Source organism: Aplidium turbinatum, chromosome 15 (genome assembly GCF_918807975.1).
Source record: "Aplidium turbinatum chromosome 15, kaAplTurb1.1, whole genome shotgun sequence".
Classification (NCBI taxonomy): Eukaryota; Metazoa; Chordata; class Ascidiacea; order Aplousobranchia; family Polyclinidae; genus Aplidium; species Aplidium turbinatum.
The window spans coordinates 22,574,923-22,597,616 of NC_137486.1; the positions used below are offsets into that span (position 1 = coordinate 22,574,923).

The window sequence follows — 22,694 nt, forward strand, 5'->3', positions numbered from 1 at the left end:
AAACGTTTTTTGCGTTATCAGCTTTTTGCGTTATCGAAGAATCCTGGACGACGAGACTGCCGAGTGGCTGAAGATTTCCTGCCCTCCAATCTAGCCTGGAAAGATCGCTCATACGCCATCATCATCATCATCAGCTTTACGAAGACTAGCAATCCACCATCAAAATAGTATGTAGGTCACAAACTATTCAAAACAATTGTTTCAACCAGATAACATTCATTGACGAATAAGAAACGTTACAATAAGATATCTTCCCTTGGGTAAAGACACGAAAAACCTGGTTTTGAAATAAAAGTTCTATGTACTGTGTGTTGATAAAAACATAAAGACGAGGCATAAGGAGAGGTTTCACATAAGACAAACCAAAAATCAGATTTCTTGATCATTGATTAAACATCTGAATACGTTGCGCCAATGTATAAGAAGCCGGCTATTGTGAAGACCCACCATTTATAAACGATTCGATTATATTAAAAGTGGAACAACCAGTGGGTTAAAGAATGTACAAACAATGCTGAGAAAACTAAATCTAAGTGACGAACAATACCGATGTCTTCATTTATCTTGGAAAAATGGTGCCTAAACTTATCAACAAAAAATGCTGCAAGTAACGGCAGGAATCCCGAAAGCAGAATTTGCTCGACGTTTGGCATGAATTTAATCAGACATCTAATAATTCCACACATACAATAACGCCGAACGGGCTCTCAACGGCTGTAAGATACATAATCAACCTGGTTCTGGGCGGTTTGTGTAACAGTTTAAGGAAAGACACTGCTTGAAATGATGCACCCCACAATAGATTTTCAATGAAGACTGAGTCTAAAAACCGGTGTGGATTGTGCTGCACAGTAACTTCAAGTTTAGGACAGAAAAGGCACAAAAATATCACGATAAAAATAAAGACCTTGTGGGAAATTTGTGAGAATCATAACACGATGCAAATACCAAAAACGCGTAGTTTGCATGCTGCTCTAAGCTGGCCGGCAACCACAATAATAGACAATAAAGGCAGTTTATAATTCGATAACAGCGCAATAAACATTATAAATACGTAAACCGACAATTTTCTTTTACAAACGTTTTACGTCTAATAGTAAATTTTTCCCAACAAATTTTTGTGAAGTGTTTACAAACCACGGTTTTGTAAAATCATACATCATTATTATTTTTTACTTTTCGGATGTTGTAAAAAAACACCAGATATCACAAAAAAAATTTATTAGGCCTACTTCAATGTAGTAGGCATAACAAATTTTATAAAATTGTAAGCAAGTTGTTTCTACAAACAAGCCATTTTTTGGCAATATGAAGTTATAGAAAATAATTTGCAATCATGCACATGTTTGGAAAGAATCTAGGAAGTCTTCTCACAATCTGGCAGAAAATGATTATGTTTATTGTATCTCTGCAATATTTTTTACGACAAACTTTGAAGCTTCGTTATAATCATTTTTATCTTTGAAGTCAAAAGTTAATTTTTTTTTGTATCGTATTGTATAGGAACATAATTGCTGCTTTGCTATTGTATCGCTTTGTCGCCTTTACGCGTATTTTTTGTGTTTAAAACAATAAGGACCCAGTCAGCATTTCAGTCCTTTTACATTGATTCAACATTAATTGTAAACGTTAAATTTATGTAGATTTGCTGACTGTGGGTTATTTCACATTTCCTTTGTTTAAGCATATTCCTCACTTCGCTGTTATATTGTTTCGACGCTGGCAGACTAAAAATGTATTTTCAAATTGATTGACACGATCTTCAATAAAAAGTGAGCTTCGAACTTAGCGTTGATGATGTAAATGCTGTATTTTTAGTGGATGTAATTTATGAGTCATGTTTATAAACACCCGTAAGCGAAATGACTTATGATGTAGCCTGCATGATATTTGTGATGCGACTTGACACAAATCCACCATTTCAAAAGCGCCTAATTTGAACTTAGAAATTTCAGATAATTTCAACAGCTTGTTCAATTGTCTTCTCTCTACTAAAAATATTCATACTGCAAACTCAATTGTAGACCAAAAATACACAAACGAAGATGGAAACAGCTATTCGAGCAGGCTAAGGTGTTTCTTATGAGAAGTTTGGTTTCATAAAACTAGAAGCTAGCCATGAGTTTTGGAAAGCATTAGTTTAGGACAAAAATGTAAAACAGTGGTTCTCAACGGGGGCGATACCGCCGTTTTACGTTGTAAAACAACAAATGCAGTTTTGTTTTGCTTTTCAAAGTCCTGCAACAATATTACTCTGATTGTAACTATTTTAGAATTAATGAGTAGGCCTAGCCTACAATAAGATTTGCTCGCAAGTCGTAAATCTTTATCAATGCAATGAGTTCACACACCGCACACACACTTCGTGCGGTTGATCGAGCTCTTTGTTCTTCAGAACTTTGCATGAAATCGGATTAGTACGGCAATTAAACGGCGACAAGATAAACCAAATTATCGTTTTTGGGTACATTTGCAAAAATTAAAATATCAAGTTAAATATATAAAATTTTAGAATAATGACTTTTCAAACTTATAGACAAATAAATTTTTTTCACACCAGTGCAACTTCTGTTGAAATAGCCCCAGCGGATAACACGTAACAGTTGATTGAATTTGATCCAACCCCCCTCCTTGAGCAGATAACTTTTAACAGAAGTTTGAAAAGCAAAGGGTTGCATGGATTCGAAATCTTTTTTTTATTGACTTGAACAGTGTTGATGACAAAGATTCCAACAAAGATGAATTTATTGATTTGAGAATGTGATGAGAGGAACAACTCTTGTTACAGTACTGCATTGAGCATCAACTCCTTTCCTTGCCATTTGCTGTTCACGACTTCTGCTAAAAGCAAGCGTCCTAATTTAGTTTCTCGCTCTTTTGTTGTAAACGCTCTTTCAGTTAGTGTTGTCAGCTGTGAAGATGGTTGTGGTTTGGTGTAAGCTAGGCTATACGTAAGAGTATCTTATTGTATTGTACTTTATGTTTTCATATGTTTCGTTTTAAGTGAATAAAGCCTTATGTTAGGTTAATCTTGAGTCTACTTTATATGACAATTTATTCATTTAATAACATGAATAAGCATTTGAGGCCCAAAGAATTTGATGTTGATCCAAATGCACCTGAAGCTGCTAGGACGTGGGAACACTGGAAACTTACCTTTCAAAACTACGTTAAGAGAATCGACGACGCTACCGACGATGACAAACTGGCCGTTCTGATCAACCTTGTAAATACTTCCGTGTACTCGCTCATCAGTGAAGCCACAACCTATGACGATGTCCTGGCACGTCTTGAATTGATGTATCTGAAGCCGGTAAACGAGGTCTTCGCTAGACGCAAGCTTAATACATGTCGGCAAAAGCTGGGTGAGCCTCTCGAAGATTTTTTTCAAAGGCTGCAGAAACTTAGTACCGACTGCAATTTTAAAGCCGTTAGTCTTAAGGAAAACAAAGAAGCAGCCGTTCGAGATGCTTTTATTGCTGGAATTAACTCTGCGTATATTCGCCAGAGACTGCTGGAAGACAATGTGCTGCAACTTCAGCAAGCTTTCGACAAAGCTCAAGCACTTAACGATGCCCGGTTAAATGCCGAGTTGTACCATACACCGGATGTTCAGGATGTTATCGCTTGCCCTCTTGCTGAAAACGTTTCTACCGCAAGGACGCCTTATAAAAGTGAGTGTGCTGCCATGAAGCTAGAGATGTGTTTCTTTTGTGGTGCTAAACGGCACTCTCGGGCAAACTGTCCAGCGAAAGATTGCATTTGTTTTAACTGCCAAAAAAGGGGCATTTCGTTTAAGTTTGTCGAATGAAGAGGGGCTCCAAGGAAACGCCGAAACTTACAGCAGCTGCTTGTGACGAGTCAACAAATCTTTCTGTCTTGTGTCCTATGCAAAATTCTGATGACGACAAAGTTAATGTTGCTGTCACAATCAATGGTGTTTCTGGAAGAGGGCTCATCGACACAGGTGCTACCCGTGACCACATCAAGATGGACTTTGCTCGCCTCGCTAAACTTACTGTTGTCAAAAGAAACACGGAGAAAATTGACTTGGCAGTTGAAGGCGCATCTGTCAATACTTTTGGGTCTTGTTCTGCCTCAGTGGATCTATTAGATCGGAGCTATCGAGATATCGAATTCTCAGTGATGGATGGTTTGCTTTGGGTCCTCGGACGTGAGTTCCTAAAACAAAACCGTAGTGTCAATTTCAACTTTGGGGGACCTGATAACTCGTTACACTTAGGTGTTCTGGATGCGTTAAGAGCGGTCAAACCAGTGCAATTATTCGAACATTTGACCTCGGATTGTCGTCCATTTACTTCAAAATCTAGACGCTATTCAAAAGCTGATCAGGAGTTCATTGAAAGTCAAATTACTCAACTCCTTAAGGACGATATCATAGAACCCAGTTCTTCACCATGGCGGGCGCAGCTGGTTGTTGTCAAAAACGAAAACCACAAAAAGCGAATGTGTGTGGACTACAGCCAGACCGTAAATAGATTTACACATCTGGATGCGTATCCCCTTCCCAGTATGCAGAGTATTATCTTTGTTCGGGCGAAAAAATTACCATATTCTCTCGATGAAGTTCGTAACGTTGTACAAAGTTGTAGTATATGTGCCGAAGTAAAACCCAAATTTTACAAGCTTCCTCTAGCGCAAGTTATAAAAGCTACACAACCGTTCGAACGTATAAGTTTAGATTTTAAGGGTCCCTTGCCATCCTCAACTAAAAATCGATTTGTACTGACAATTGTTGATGAATTTTCACGTTTTCCATTTGCGTTTCCTTGTCGCAGTACAGATGCACAATCTGTAATTTCTTGTTTGAACAAATTGTTCTTTATGTTTGGAATGCCTGCCTATGTTCATTCCGATAGGGGCTCTGCATTCCTCTCGCGTAAACTCATCACTTACTTGCATAGCAGAGGAATTGCGTGTAGCCGCACATCTGTATACAATGCTCCTGGTAATGATCAGTGTGAGCGGTATAATGGGATCATATGGTCCGCAGTAAAACTTTCTTTGAAATCACGTAAACTTGACATATCGCAGTGGGAACTTGTATTGTCTGATGCTTTGCATTCAATTCGGTCACTGTTGTGTACTGCTACAAATGAAACACCCCACGAACGGCTATTTTCATTTAAACGTCGCTCATCCTTTAGTGTTTCCGTGCCTACGTGGTTGAGTACACATGGAAATGTGTATTTGAAGTCTCATAGTCGCTCTACTAAATACGATCCACTTGTTGAGGAAGTGGAGCTTGTTCATGCCACTCCAAACTATGCCCGCATTCGATTCCCTACAGGGAGAGAAACAACAGTATCGCTCAGAGATGTTGCACCGATAGGGCAGTCTTCATGTGAGCAGAATGTTTCGATGGACGCAGAACTGCCAGAGTCGTCGGACTCATTGCAGAGACATGACGTTGATGTTCCTACTGAACTTTCACGTGATGTTCCTGATAATTGTGATAATACTGATCGTGATCTTGACGTTTCATGTGAATCTAATGTACCTTCCCCTGTTGATTCCTCTCCGACTCCTCCAACTACCTTAAGGAGATCCACGCGTATAAGAAAACCTGTAGATCGTTATGAATGTGTTCCATACGTTTGAATTGTTTTTGCATAAACCTGTTTGCAAGTGTTTATGGTAATATTTTAGGGAGGATAAATGTGATGAGAGGGACAACTCTTGTTACAGTTCTGCATTGAGCATCAACTCCTTTACTTGCCATCTGCTGTTCACGACTTCTGCTAAAAGCAAGCGTCCTAATTTAGTTTCTCTCTCTTTTGTTGTAGACGCTCTTTCAGTTAGTGTTGTCAGCTGTGAAGATGGTTGTGGTTTGGTGTAAGCTAGGCTACACGTAAGAGTATCTTATTGTATTGTACTTTATGTTTTCAGATGTTTCGTTTTAAGTGAATAAAACCTTATTTTAGGTTAATCTTGAGTCTACTTTAAACGACAGAGAGCAAGCAAACTTTAATTTAATACTAAAACTATGGAAGAACTTTGGTTCTCTCAGCAACAATTCTATCAATCATTGGCAAAGCAATCAGACATCTGATTCCATTTGATTTTACTTACCTCTGCGAGACTGCACTTTCGGCTTTTGTTACCATAAAAACCAAACACCGAAATCGTTTGGATGTACAACATGATATGCGTGTAGCTTTATCAAAACCCGACCACAGTTCTGTGGTTTGGTGCAGGACAGAGAACAACAGGCTTCTCATTTTGTTTTAAGTTTGAACAGGATGCGTCATAAGTTTAGAAAAAAAAGAAAAAAAATGTTAAACATAGTACAATCTCAGCAATAAATTGGCCAAATTTGAGATGTAATGGTTTTTGTCATTTAGAACATAATTTAACTTTGTTTCCAAACTTATGACATGACGCATCATTGTTATTTTATAAGACGTACCTGTTCATGTGAAGTTCTTTTTCTGATTGTTGTTGAATGTAACCCCGGAATGTAACATTTTGTGTTTGAGAAAGTTTTTAATATAATTCGAAGACAACATTGATATTAAAGTTTGCTAGTACTTAACGTTCTGAGTTAACGTTTTCAAGACATGTTTTTGAAATACAACACACCAACACCATCCAGAGCTGCTGTGGAACGCATGTTTTCACTTCGAAAGGACATTATGCGTCCCAAACGCAGCAGATTGTCAGACAAATGTTTTGAAATTGAACTGCTTGTGTTTCTACAATAGGCTAAGCAGCCAATAACAATACAGTCTCAAAACATAATACCTGCTCTTTATTTATAGCTATTGTTAGTCTAAATTTGATTGAAATACTTCTGTTTTGTTTTGAGATGTACCGATATATGGGGTAGAGTAGACCAATATATCGGTATCGGCGATATCGGCCATTTTTTGAATACCATCTCGCCCTTTTGCGACAAGTTTGCTTATTGAGCAATGACAAAATAGCATCTCAAATTGGTGAAAATTCAGCATTTTGGTCGTCGATGCGGGGGCAGTAAACCTTAAGCTTCGAACATGCCTTTACATAAGAAAGTTCTGGGTACATTCCACTTACAATTTATAACTAGCCAGTAAAAAAATTAAAAAAAACATTAAATCAAATATAGTTATTACTATCTGAAGCCTTTACAAATTGTTTCACCTAACGGATCATCAGAAGGTCTGAAAAACATGCAAAAAGTAATGAATCGATAATTCCTGAAAAGATGTTAAATATTACAACTGTAATTTAATCTGCAAAAAAAACTTTAAACCTTTAATTCCTGAAAAGATATTAAATGTTATAACCGTAATCCAATCTGCAGAAAAAAACCTCAGAATTACTAAGGCTACCTCCATCCATTACTACAACGTTTCAATTAATTTGTCCAACTGGAAACCAAGCAACTTGACGGCATCATCTACGACATCACAAAAAGCAAAATGCAGTTGTGATGATCATTGCAACCTGTAGTAATCTGAACAAAATGAATGAAAATTTAGGAGCAAAATGGTTGGAACGCCTGGTTAATCTAATCAAAAAATAAAGAACCCAAAGTGTAGATACCAAACTCATGTTCAGCAAACAACCGTTTCGAAAACTATACTGTCTTCATCTTCAGTGTTATAAATGTAAGCATTTATATTCGAAAATTTTATTTTCGAAACATTTGTTTGCTGAACATGAGTTTGGTATCTACATTTTGGGCTCTTTATTTTTTGATTTGAATGAAAATTGTTTTGTTAAAAAAAACCTGTAAAAATTAAATGAGATTTATAACCTGTAAAAATCAAATAAAATTTAATTTTTTCAAAATTATAACCTGTGAAAATCACAAGGAACTGTGATGATGTAACCTGTAGTAACCTGAACAAATGAAATGAAATCTGTTTTTAAAACCTGTAAAAATTAAATGAGATTTATAACCTGTAAAAATCAAATAAAAATTAAAAAAAAAATAAGCTGTGAATAGCTTTATCGTGTAGCTTTATCAAAACCCGACCACAGTTCTGTGTTTTGGTGCAGGACAGAGAACAACAGGCTTCTCATTTTGTTTTAAGTTTGAACAGGATGCGTCATAAGTTTAGAAAAAAAAGAAAAAAAATGTTAAACATAGTACAATCTCAGCAATAAATTGGCCAAATTTGAGATGTAATGGTCTTTATCATTTAGAACATAATTTAACTTTGTTTCCAAACTTATGACATGACGCATCATTGTTATTTTATAAGACGTACCTGTTCATGTGAAGTTCTTTTCCTGATTGTTGTTGAATGTAACCCCGGAATGTAACATTTTGTGTTTGAGAGTTTTTTTTTAAATAATTCGAAGACAATATTAATTTTGAAGTTCGCTAGTATTTATGAATAATAGCAAGCGTAGTTTTGCAAAATTATTGGTTAGTTATGGTCAGCCTTAAAAATTTGGGGGGTTCGTAATCTTGATAATTTTTTGAAAGGAGTCCGTGAAAAGTGAAAAAGGAGTCCGTGAAAGTTCGCGAACCACTGGTCTGGATCCACCACTGCTTAGACTGAATTTCATACGAAACAAAGTGAAGTCAAAGAAGCTTTTGTTGCAGTAAAACATTTCGAAAGTTGGTTGTTGTTGTGATTCCATGAACGAATAATTGACAAATCAAAGCAGAAAAGCTTGAAATTAAGACAAAACCAAGAGGAATTGGAACAATTTGTTTAGTGTGTGTCCAATACAGTTAAATAACATTGCGTGAAGATACAGTTGTTATTGCCGCTTAACTATTGGGTGAGGTGGATGCCAAAGATTTGCAATGGAATGAAAGCACTCAAACCTCACCACTATTACCGCACATGCATTGAATCAATCTTCTGAAGCATTACGTCATCGGTAGGCCTAAGTGCTTCTGGTGACAATCGTGATTATCATCTAAAGAAGCAAAATAAGCTTCATCGCGTATTAACGGATGTGACGTAAATGAAGCAATTTCACGTTCATATATGGCTCGAAACGCGGATATATTTTGTCCACAATCGACTGAATAAATCATTTTTACAATTTTTTGTCTCAAGGTACAAGTCATAGTTTAAAATCTAACGCTGTTTAACATTTCTACGATCAAAATGAACAAGTTTGTGAAATGGGTCATTTTAGCTCTTTGCCTTTCAATTCCAGCAAGCCACGAAGAGCCGACGACTCTATGCAGAACATTTGATCCTGAGAAGGAATCTCCACCAAGCAGCAAGTGTGCTGAGACCGTGTATGTGCACTCAAACATCCAGCAAGGTGGACAGAATTTTCTCGGTGAAAGCAAGGAAGAAGATATAAAGCAAATCACTGAGCAGATCGTCAAAGGTAAGTTGTTGCTTTTATGTTTATTTGAATTATTATTGTTTACTAATTTGCTGGCTAAGTTGCATATTGGTACGTCAGTGTCCTAGTTAATGTTTTTGTTATTATTATTATTATTGTGAAACGAGTTATTTGCTAGATGATAGAAATTGTTTATGTGATGAGCAACAGATAAATGGAGTAACAAGTATGGGCCTTTCATTTCATTTCCCAAAATGTTAGCAATCAACTTTATTGTTCAGATAAGTTAATGGACCAGGAAAGAAGACTGAAATCAAAATGTACAGGTAAAAACAAAAATAATAGAAATGGGTTGATCATTAATTTAATTTAAAGATTAAATTTATCAACAATTTTGTAATTTGAAAAAAAAAAAACGCTTCTATTGCAAAAACAACTTTCAAATAAAATGTCTGAATGTTAAAACAAAAATAAAAACCAATGTCACAGAAGCGTTGTTGCCACATTTATTATCTTCAAATGTATGATGTAAATTAGTGAAACACTAATTATAAATTTTCAAATCTCCACATTCCTTAATTCTTATAAAACTAAATATAAAACTTTGTGGAATTGCTACCATTTTATCGTGTATGTTGAGTGCTGACTCTTCGGCATCGTTTGTTACTTGAGCACTCTGGCAGTGGCACTGTGGTTGTTGTTGTAGACATAGGTGACTGCTGATGTACACTTTCATTTTTTTATTGTTAATATAAACGTGATGTTTATTAATGTCGTATTGTTATTGTCGTATTATATTGTTATTGTTTCAGAGGAAATATCTTCGCTGCATGAACAACTCACAAATCAATCGAGTAAATAAAAACTGTTTATTTTAACTTTTTTTTTAAACAGTGTAAAACTTTGTGTGAAAAGACATTATTGCTTTCTCTATTTTAACTTGCAGTTTGCATATTAACTTTCAATTACCGTTCTCAGCACAAGCACTCTGACAGTAATGCTATTGAAGTAGGCTAACTACTTGGTGAACCATTCATTCAAAAGAAATCAACCAAAATTTTGTATGTAATTGCTGACGCACACTTTCATGTGTTAATATAATTGTGATGATTATTTAATTCGTATTGTTGATTCACTGTTTCAGATGAAATATCGTCTCTGAATGAACAACTAACAAATAGTTCAGGTAAATGTAACTCTGTATTTTAAAATCAGAGTGAAACTGTTCACCAGGCGTTTGATAATTAATGTGTCTTGCATTTTTCTGGTGACTATGGGATACTAGGCTACCGCCTGATGTTAAAGATGATGCCTAGTTTTTATTGCAGACGTTTCGTCATTCACACCGGGCAACCTGTTCAGCACCAATGGGACAACACAAAAATATACTGACGAAATAAATAAAATAGCAAGGAGTCGTGCTGACTGACGAAACGTCGGCAATAAAATCTAGGTATCATCTTTAACATCTGTATTTTAATTTTTATTAAATTTAAAATTTAATTTCAGGAGGTTTAACATGATGCATTACAATCACAAATATAACATAATTAAAAACACACTCTAACGTTTTTGACACGTACGTGTGTCCTCATCAGGAATTACATATCTGCAATATACCTAAAATGAAAATTGGAAGGTAAATTTGACTTTGCACTATAACTGTGACTGTATACCAACGACACTTCAGACTGAAAAGCACAAACTGAACAAATGACACAGGAATGATCACAAGTAAATTATACGGTGGAAAACAGATCATATGAGGTGTAAACTACAGGTATTTGACAAACAGTTAGAACACACACAAAAGGAACGATGAGCCACAGGCGAATAACTGCCGGTTGAGAGACGGATTATTACGTTTGATTCTTAAGGCTTCCATGATCTTAGTCTGAAAATCAGATCTACCTCGAGAGATGATTTTCAAAGTGCAAAGTCAAATTTACCTTACAATTTTCATTTTATGTATATTGCAGATATGTAATTCCTGATGAGGACACACGTACGTGTCGAAAACGTTAGAGTTTATTTTTAATTATGTTATATTTGTGTATGTAATACATCATGTTAAACCCGCTGAAGTTACTTTGTTTTATTTCTCTACGGTTCAACAAAGCAAAATCTCTACCAAAGCTTTAAAATTTAAATATATTTTAATTTTAACTTGGGTATTTTTTGGCATTACTCCGTTTCTTTTGTGTCTAAAAATGGCAACAAATTTATTTATTTTTCAGACAAGATAGCGGCTTTAGAAGGAAGACTGGTGTCCCAATTTACAGGTAAACACAAATAGACTCGACTTTATATCTGTTATTAAGCCTACTTCTTTAGCCAGTCTAATATTTGATATTTTGATACCACGACTCGACATAATCATTCCGAAAAATGAGAACCTTTGGCAACTTGACCGGAACAAATGGTCGATGCGCTGGGGCGATGTCAACTCAAGAATTGCACAATCCAAACAAGCTTTCACCAAAATGGCCAATCTAACTCAATATCTCAGAAGACTAGGATAAGAATTTTGCAGGTGTGCAAGTGGTCAGTTCTGGTGTATGGCTGTGTATTCTGGACTATATGACCACAGATGGAAAAGAAGATCAACGATGCAGAAATTTGCTTCATACAGAGAATGATGGGAATTAACTGGATGGATAGGATCACTAACGAAGAAATGAGGACACGCACTTGATTTACTTCTTGCAACCTCATAAGAACTGTTATAACAGCCAAATGACATTTATCGGGCACGTCTATCGCAAGTGCGGAATTAAGCATTCGGAAATGATGGGACGGTTTCCTAATCAGAGACATACCATGACATCAAAGGTGGAAATGAAATGGAATGAATGAAAACGGCTGAATTTTAACAGGGATTTTGTTACGAACAATGGACAATTAATAATAATTAGACAAACAAATCGAATTTGTTCCTGTACAGCATTGATGATAGATTATTTAAAAAGTATACCTGTTGAAAAAAAGGCTGTAAACAATCAAATGGTTTTCAACAACTTTTGAACAAATATTAAACATTGTTCCATCGGTTCGATTGCCCCTTCTGGGGTTTGTGTTGCGTTATTTTTACGTTATTTCACCTTTATTTTCAATGGCGTGACCTGCATGCTAACGCATACGTAAGAATTGGATCAACGCTTCTGCATTATAGGCTACTCACGGCAATTGTGTTAAGAAAAGTTGCGTCCTTTTGTGCTGAACCTCAGTGTTTGTTGAAATGAGATGCTGCATGGAAAGCTTTTAGGTTGTGCGATTTCTTAATTTGGATTTATAGGACGGTTTGCCAGTGATGGAGTGCAGGCTGTAGTTCGAGCTCTTCTTCTACCAAGAAGATAGTTTATTCTCACCAAGTATCCAGTAAAGAGAAGTTAAAATTTCGCTTATGGTATGATTTCAATCGGACAATATCAATAAACCATTCAACCCTTTATTCCTTGTTTTGTTTGTGAGGTAGATAGAACCGCATCAAGCCCTTGGTGGTTACGACCCGGCTCTACTAAAATAAGCAACAAGCAAGATAGAAGATCTGGTGGAACCAACATAAATATCTCAACTAAACATTATAAAAAAAATTTCTTAGCAATCCGAAACGGATTTGTAAGTTTGGATAACGGATGGATTGGACTGACCAATGGATGCCAATATAAAATATTACTTGACGAACAAAATTATACAACAAGCAGACAATCCTGCCAAGAAATTGGAGCTGATTTAGCAGTTTACGGCGTCAGAACTATGGAGAATAGAAGGTGAGGCTACAAGCACTGCTTGCAAAAGTTGTAAGATTACTAACAAATCAGTTTATCTATTAAAAATATATAAATACTTTTGTAACTAAATTGAATAAAACAGAGTTTCTTAACTTTTTTGTACTCGTAGCCTACTCCATGAGATTTAGTGAAATCTCCTTGCCCCTTGCCCACTATAGCCTAGCATATACAATGACGTACTGTAGGAGTGTAGGCATAGCCTACTTGCAAAACCTGCTGTTTGGAACTATTTAAAAGAGGAATTGACTGATCAGAAACCAGAACGAGAGACTGCATAGAGAATAGAGACCGCCGTTCTAATAGAGACCTCACGCCTTTGAGGAGGAGGAAATTTCTCCTTGACATCATTCCATTATGATATCACAATAGAGTTAGTTTTGCAAATTTTAGTACCTATGGTTTTATACTGACAAGAACCTTCAACACATCAACATAGGGCTTGTAATGAAAAAGGGTGGTTTGGTATGGTTTATTGGTTTATAATGGTAAGAACCGATTTTATTAAAGTGGTTTTGATCTCAATGTAGGCTAAGTTATAATTTCAAATTTTCCAACTTTGGCGTGGTTTGCGCTTGCAAAAATCGAATTACTTTTAATCGCAATTTAGGCTGACTAATAAATTGAAGAACATCTTGAAACAGCGAAAGAAGTTTAACATTTCAAATACGTAATTAGGCCAACTATTTGGCTAGCAAATCACATCAAGTGTTTAAGCTTTGAAACGCTGTCTGTTGCCGTCTTGCCAAATAGTAACACCATGGTGGCTTGGAAGTTTTCAAATTGCAATTTCTGGATTAGTCTTCACATTCATTTGGAATAAACATAGTTCTTTACTTGCTTTTAGGTAGATTCAATTCTTCATTCACACGTTAGGCTACCTTAACTGTAAGATTCTTTTGGCAAAGACCATGGCACATAACAATAGACTCGTAATGGCCAATGAAATTCAATATAATTTAGCCTATTTATTTATTAAGCTTTAATTTCAGACCTTGCGATTCATATGAAGCGAAGAGAACAAATCAGGCCCGTAGCCAGCCGGGGGCCAGGAAGGGCCTCGCCCCCCTGGCAAAATTCCAACATTCTCGAACAATAGCTACAATTATAATGATTTTGCCCATCTTTCCCGTTGCAGAGCTCTAACCTAGGCCCAATTAACTACAATTGTTTTGTTTAGTTAACAGCTAAGATGATTGAACAATTTCGTCCCCCCTACCCCCTCCTTTGGCAACCTCAACATCAGTGTTGTACGTTGACGCTGTCAATTTGACGGCGTCATTTAACGGCGTCAACTTTTTGTTGACGCTGAGGCTAGCGCCGTCAGTTTATTTTTTAGTTGACAGAAGTGATAGCGCCGTCAATTATTTTGTCGATTTTAAGCGTCAGGCGCTATGCGTCATTTTTTGTTTTCATGGAAAATCTCGTTTCGCAATAAGAGTTTCACAATGTATTCTGGCCAGCGCGACTTATCCTAATTACTCGCTTCCGCGTTGGTTGGAATGACTACCTGAAATACAAGCGGAAGAAGTTCGCCAAATGGTGATCACTCATATCGTGAGCAGTATCGAGAACGAGCGATCAGAAAGAGAAAGCAAAAAATCCATGAATGTCATCGCGGTGGTTGAAGGTACTTTATTTCAAAAGCTCTATGCCCTTGAAAAGAGCGATGTTGGTGCAGTGGACCTCGTTAAAAGATTTATATATGCTAAGCCATCACAGCACGCTTGGAACAGTGATAGGCCTACCTTTCCGAGTAAACGTTTTCAAGACTTGTTTTTGAAATACAACACACCAATACCATTCAGCGCTGCTGTGGAAGTCATGTTTTCACTTGGAAAGGACATTATGCGTCCCAAACGCAGCAGATTGTCAGACAAGCGTTTTGAAATGCTTGTGTTTCTACAAGGAAATAACTAAAAAGCTAAAGCAGCTAGTTATAACACAGTATCAAAACATAAAACCTGCTCGCTTTATTAATAGCTATTATTAACCTAAACTTGGTTGAAATACTTCCGTTTTGTGAGACCCTGACTAAAATAGCGCTACAAGTTAGCGCTGACGCCGTCAATTTCTTTAAGAGCTTACGCAGTACTTTACGCCGTAAAGTTTTTAGGTAATTCGCGCTGACGCTGACGCCGTCAATTTATTTCATTGACGCGTACAACAGTGCTCAACATGTTCAATTTAACCAAGGCCAACACGTGTTACAGTAGGTTGGTAGAAAAATTGTCAGAAACTGTGCAAAATGAAAATGTTTTGGGAAAGAATGATAACCTAACAGAGGGAATGGTTTTCCAGCAGGCCTACAAACCGGTACAAATTAGGCTATAGCCTAGTATTTGATATCAGCTCTCGCTATTCTCGGTACCATACCTAATTCTAAGAGTTAGTGATAATCAATTTGTGCAGTGATAAATCGCAAAATGTGCAGTGGTAAAGCAAGTGGTTTTTGAAGACAACGCGTACAAAATATAAACCCGTATTCTTTTAAGCAGTGTTTATTTTTTCTCGATTTAGATTTGTTTGTGAGACGGTTTGCATCGAAACATCCGCGACTGCAATTGCAATAGACTAGCTCACGGGTGTGTATAGGCGGAATGTAGCCTAATCATATATATCAAAATCCTCGGCACTAGCTTCTTCGAGCCAGTTGAAGTTTTTGCTCATAACAAGTAGGCTACCGCTACTTATACAACAAGTCAACAATTGCTGTGTTATGTTGGTCATTGTAATATGGTTGCCGTGATTTAACTAACGGATAAAATAAGAGACCAGTGTTGGTCTTAACACTAATCTGATATATTGCAATTTTTGTGGATACCGGTATTCAAGAGGTTAAAATGCAATTTTTGTGGATACCGGTATTTAAGAGGTAAAAAAAAGTTGGCCCTCGCTTGCTCTGTGGTCTGGCTACTGCCCTGCAACAAATTCAGTTGCATGCCACATGCACTATAAGCAGAGATGGGCGTGATCTTGATTTTGATCTTCAAGATCACTTTTTTTTGGTGATCTTGATCTAAGATCACTTTTTTTTGTGTGATCTTGATCTTGAAGAACAATAAGATCAAGATCACTTTAAAATTGAAGTTTACTTCCTAGATAGAGGCATTTTTTTAAAACTCATACTGTACAAAGTAGTTAGTGGCGACTGCCACTGCAGTGGTATGTGTTGAAACAATGGTATGTGGTATGTGTCGTATGGTATGTGTCGAACAAACGACGATTTAAAATCTCCTTTTAATCTGGTCAGTGTTGCCATTTCAAAATTGAAAAAGTTTTCGGTGTTGGTCATAATAAAGAAGTCAACTTCCGTGTAGCCTACTTTATGTTGACGTATAATAAAAAATGATTTAACTTTGTTCACAATTTCCATGTGTCAATTTTAAAGAAACGTTTGCTTTCTTTGACCCAATTTTAGATGTTTCAAAAGTCTAGAATGGCGGTGTTAAAAAATCTGGACTCTAGCCGACTTTGGTCATGTAAAGTGGTTTATTGCAGCAAAACCAGACCAAGACTTGTTTAGGGTCTGAGTATGGAGCGGTTTGTTTGACCACAAACCTCTGGAACTTTTTTGATAGCAGACAACAGTATCAAGGTTGTCAGATGGATAAATGGTGCAATAAACATTGACATAGGCCTAATACAGTAAAAGTTAAAACAACTAAGGAACACGAATAAAAACTCTCACATAAACCAGACAAAAATGTGGTAAAAAATGATGCAGTTCAAACTTTATTTACAGTAGAATTCGCCTATAGCGACACCTTTAGGGGATTGCAAAAACTGACGTTATAGCCGAATTGCCGTTATAGACGAACTACCACAAACTATTCCAAAACTGTATTTTTATTAAAAAAAGAGGTGTATAATCCAGTCAGGTTTACTGTGTACCACCAAACTGACAAAAGTCACGCAGAAAATACAGTAAACAAAGAAATTGTTTAAAAAAAATAACCTACAGCGAAAGGTACAGGAAATTTGCGCAATACAGCTCGTTACGTAGGCTACAGTAGTAGAAAAAAGGCATTGATCTTCAGCTGTTTCGGTTTTGACACGGATTTCTCTACCACATAGCGTTCAGCTTTTGCTAAATAATGTAGGATTTTCTCGCTATCGTCGTGACTTCGGATTTTTTCACGCGGGAAAAAAAGTTAACTCGGTTAATTAGTTTATACAGTAGGCTACTGCACGTACAACTGTTGCTTTGAGTTGTTTAAAGGTCAGCTGTAGAGCTGCCTTTTACACGTGATAGTTTTTCAACGGGGAAAAAAGTTAATTCAGTTAATTAAAGTCCCTGCTGCGAACGATCGACGTAGCAAAATAAAGGGAAGACATTTTGCAAGCAGCAGCGCTAACTGGATTAAAAGACTGACCGTTCATAGTGAAGGTGATGGCTTAAAACTTAAAGTGACGTTATAAACGAACAAAAGACATCTGGGGACCAATAAAGGGTGCTGTTACATGCAAATTGACGTTATAGGCGATGCTGTTGTAGCCGAACTACAATGTACGTAAAAGATAGGAATTCTGCCGGGACGGAGCGAAATGTGACGTAATAGGCGAATTGACGTTATAAACGAAGCCGTTATAGGCGAATTCTACTGCATTATAAATAAAACGCATAAAACTAATTGCTTTTTCAGTAGGCTACTACTGTAATTAACCTCGGCCTTGGGTGTGACGTTGCGATTCTACGCAAACTACGTCAACAATTGATAGGCCTAATAGCAACAGTCACTAACTCATTACAATTCTTAGGCCAGCGATCGAGTAGTTAAAAGTAAAAGTTAGCAATACCAACTATACACCTTTACCCAGGTTGCTTATACAGTAGTAACTATTTTTTGCAACATCATTGATCAAAAACTTTATTTTTTTTCAAGTACACAAAAAGTGATCTTGAAAGTGATCTTGTTCTTCAAGATCACGATCTTGATCTTCAAGATCACTTAGTTTGGTGATCTTGATCTTGATCTTCAAGATCACCAATACTGGTGATCTTGCCCATCTCTAACTATAAGACATGTAGGCTTGTGCAAGGGTGGTCGGACCTCTCGGCATGCGACAACTCAGCAATTCCATTTCAGCTACTGCCAAGTCAGCAGATGAGATTTACGTGCTCACGTCTGACTTGCTTAGTCATCGCTTGTTAAACTCATTTTGTTGACTTTTAACATGCCAAGTTATGGCTTGCTTAGTTTCATCATTTACCAACTTTAAAACTTCTGACAAGGTGGTTAAGAATTCAGGGGTACGACTGGGAAGTTTGAATGCGGGAAGCTTGTGTTGTAGGCTGCACTACAGGGCATTGGAGGAGTTTGGATTTTGGTAAAGGAAGAGTTATATAAAAATGTTGTAGAGGTTTTTAGACAAAGTGACATAATAATGGCGATGGTGTTCGAGCACGTAGCGTAATTTATACTCATGCAGCACAAAGGGATAAAGACCAGGCTTCTTTGAAGCTAAATTGATGATGATGATGAAAGTGGAAGATCCGATGCAGAAAAGGAAAGATTTTTAACAAAATGGCCCATATTTTTAACAAAGATTTATGACAAAATAGCCCATGAATGGAGCACAAAAAGTGATCATTAAATTGTATTGGGTCTTCGGAACTTTAGTGGGCACGTTGGCAAGCAAATAGATAAGTAAAGCTGTCAATGGAGGGTTTGGCGTGAAAGAAAGGAATCGTGATGGTAAGAAATTGTAGAAATTGTAATGGAACGCGACTACTTGAGTTCTGCGACGACAAGGACCTGCGTATTGCAAATACCTGGTGAAAGAGGAAGGAAAAAGAGTGACTTTCAGTGCAAGTGGAAATAAAACTGAAATTGGCTTTGGGTTGGTATGGAGAAAAAAAACAGAAAACTGGTGAAAGATGTAAAAGCGATACAATGCGAACTTCAATATAGAAGAACATAGCAAGAACATATAGAGGTGATAATGAACGAGGTCAACAATGGGATCAAATGGGCAATGAAAGCATGATGGCAATAAAAACATGATACAAATTCGTTATAATTACAGTATTTTTGCTGAAAATTGTTTTATTTTGAGAGGAGGCCCATTTTAGCATTGTTTCCCGACCAGTCTTAATTTTTCCCAGAGGCCCTGCCCTAAATGAGTAGCCTAAAGATACCCCTGGTTAAGAATCTCCACTGGACTAAACAAACAAAGTGTTCATTTCAATATCAGCAAACTAAACAAAAATATTTTGTTGCGATAAAAAAAGAAATGTCTCCAAGTTTCACTTAAAGAAAATTCATTTCGTTTGTTTGTAAAGTCAAAACGATTTGCCAGTTATATAATCTGACAAGTGACTAACTCTAGAGCAAACAACATGTAAAAAAACTCTGCTTTACTTAGAACAATCTTTATGCGGCGCAAACCGACAAATAAACAGGAAGAATAGAAATATATATTTTCGGGTGAAAGCCAAAGAGACAGGCAAGACACAACAATACCACAGGGTTGAGCATTATAACAATCATGGGCATGGCCAATATATTTTACGTAGCCTATTTACAAATAGTTTAACAGTCACACGTTTTCGGCTTACCTTAAGCCCTCATCAGGAGTATGAAAATATTTATAAAATGCAGTAAATTTCAACTTCTTTGAAGGTGACTAACTAACTGGCAAGAAACACGCAACGATTAAAAGCAATAGTGTGGACAGACAGACAGACGGAAAACAAATTACATTAGGAAAAGGCAACTGCGTAACTACAAAAGAATTTGCACCACGGGTACGTAATACAATTAACGTAAATTCTTTTGTAGTTACGCAGTTGCCTTTTCCTTAATGTAATTTTTGTAATTTTATAGTAGGCTAGCCTACATACAGCAAACATCAAAAAGGAAAATTCTTCTCTAGTTAGGTCTTATGTTAAACATTTTTTATGCACAAACCGAAAAATAAACAGGAAGAATAGAAACGCTACCAACTGTTGGGAAGCAGTAGCGTAGCCAGGAATTTTGAAAGAGGGGGTTTTGATCACCCAGCGGCGGGGGGTCTGGGGGGCCTCCCCCAGAAAATTTTGAAACTTTACTTTGAATTTGGTGCATTATGAGAGCATTTTCAACAAAAATGTGGGTACGAATATTCCTGTAAAATGGTGCTGTTCGGTGGCATAGCAAAACGATAAGATCATGTTTTCTTCGCATTTTTTGGAAATAAAGCTAAGTCTCTATATTTTCTTGTTGCTAATTCCTGGCTGAGATGTTTGGTATTGGCAAAACTCGCTCTATTAATGCAATTTTGTTTAAAATTAGGCAATTTTTTTTAGACTGAAAGCTTCATTTTCAATATCGTGACGTCACACGCATGCCAAAGGGGAGGGGTTGTAACCCCCAACCCCCCCCCCTCCCTTGGCTACGCCACTGGTGGGAAGCAATCAGTTGAGATTGTGCAGTGTAAAAATGTCTACAACTATTTACTGGTGAAAATTACCGAATAATATTGAATTAGGTTATGATGTCACCAATACTGGCAAAACTGTTTTACAAACTCAATATGACTAAGAGTTGATTTTGATTGACATGCTTGGTGAAACTGCAACATGTTAAAAGTACATAATATGGTAGAAGGGAATTTAGTAAAAAGTATTTGTAGATTTTTAGACTAAATTGTTTCCGAGTCTGCGTCTCGAAATTAGTTCTTCTACTTTATTGATGCATAGAAGGATCTGCAGTAGCAAAAAATTCTATTTCGCTGAGTCATAGATCGCATCTTCTGGATCCACATTGGTTTGGCTTCGGACTGGCAACAATTTTTTCACTTGATTGTAAATTTTCTGGTTTGATTTTTTAATGACCAGATTAATTAGCAAAGTTCAGTTTCACTTTTGTATATTGAATAATTAAAAAACCTAGCACGATTTTGAAATCTTGTTTTGAACTGACCTTTGACCATTTAACCTAAATCTGATTTTCTCTGAATTCATAATATTTCTGCTCATTGCTTGGTTGTTGCAATATTGTAAGATTTCGAAACCATGGAAATATTTTATACTGTATTAAGCAATTACTTATCTACAGTAATTGTTTAACATCACAAATACAATTGAATGACATGCAGCCATGAAAGCGGTGGTTGGTTATTTCATTTCCAATCTGCTTCATTGTTCTCATTCTTTGTTCACTGTGTTCTCAGGATCATACACGATGCTTTGAAGCGTCCAAGCGACATCGACATATGGATTGGAATGAATGACATCGACAAAGAGGGAACATGGAAATGGATCAATGGCGAACTTGTAACTGATCCTGATGCTGTGTGGGGAGGTGGGCAACCAGACGGTCTCATTTATGAGGATTGCGGGTCTATGTACTTTGACTCCCTACACAGCTACGACACCAGATGTTCGATCACCCTCCGACCTCTATGTGAAAAAAAATGGAATTAAACAATTACTAGCATACTTTACTCAATGAATAAAAATCTCGAGTGGAACATTATCGATTGTTACATGAAACATTTGTCCACTCATTGTTACGAAATAATTGTTATCAGCAAATCTAATAACGATTGACAACTTTGAATATTTGCGTTCCATATTCAACGTTGTTATTCGTTATTAGATTTGTTGACAACAATTATTTCGTAACAATGAATTGACAAATGTTTCACGTAACAATCGATGATGTTCCACTCGGGATTACCATTGTCATTAAGTTCGCTAGTAGTTGTTTTATAGTTTTTCAGCTTCGATCAAAAGTGAAAAAGATCGTGACGTAGTATGTGAATGTGTCGCAGTAAATTCCGAAATTTTTGGTGTGCCGTAGTCCAAAGAAGTTTCAAAATCACTTCCTTAAAACAGACACAGTTCAACAACAATACGAGATTTAACTTTATAACACAAAACTAAAGCAAACATTTTCGGCTATACGTATAATCTTTATCAAGCGTTTAAAAGAAAAAGTAATTATAGGCAATAATGCATAAAAAATACTAGAGAGAGACCCGTTCACTCCGTTAGCTCAGTGGTTACGCGTCTGGCTGAAGATCACGCGGCACTGTTTCGACTCTCGGGGTGTGCGATTGAGCAACGCATTTCAGGACTGCTCTCCATTCAGCGGCACCTAGTGAATGGAATAATTACCCGCCAACAAGACTTCAACAACCGGAAAACTTCACACTTCCAACCTCGGTAACCGGCCTTGCGTCAAGAGCCTCTACTAGTATGCGAAACTGCCAGGAATAACCTATATCACGGCTTTGTCAGTCCGAGCATAAAGATTCAAAACCAACTCTACATTGTCTACAAGTATGATAAACTATCAGGAATAACCTATCAAGGCTTTGTCAGTCCCAGGATAAAGATTCGAAACCAAACAAACCAAACACAGTGTAACATCAAAGGTATTGTTTAATCTTATCATTGAATAACTGCCTATTCTGCTCCCATACAAAATGACTACACAACACTTAAATATTTGATGGAGGAAAAGTTCAGAGGAAAAGTATCGAAGCAGATTGCGCAAGATAGATTAAAGCACAAAACGAGATACTTGCACAAAAAACAAAATCCAAAGAGTGAAGCACACAGAACTACAAACTTTATTTCTGTGTTATAATGGTACATGTCGTGTTGTTACTGAGCTATGTCTGTTTTAACCTCACTACCCAAGTTTG

At 36.7% G+C, this 22,694-nt stretch overlaps 2 protein-coding genes across 2 annotated transcripts; both read left to right on the top strand.

The window, feature by feature from the left end:
• The first annotated feature begins 3,070 nt into the window (after positions 1-3,070).
• LOC145784081 (uncharacterized) lies at positions 3,071-3,811 on the top strand. The gene has a single exon (XM_082595834.1). The coding sequence runs from the start codon at positions 3,071-3,073 to the stop codon at positions 3,809-3,811; it is 741 nt and encodes a 246-aa protein (XP_082451960.1).
• Positions 3,812-9,077: 5,266 nt separating this feature from the next.
• LOC145784083 (CD209 antigen-like protein 2) lies at positions 9,078-21,465 on the top strand. Its single transcript, XM_082595835.1, has 3 exons — positions 9,078-9,309; positions 12,869-13,037; positions 21,213-21,465. The coding sequence occupies exons 1-3, from the start codon at positions 9,078-9,080 to the stop codon at positions 21,463-21,465; spliced, it is 654 nt and encodes a 217-aa protein (XP_082451961.1).
• Positions 21,466-22,694: the final 1,229 nt, after the last annotated feature.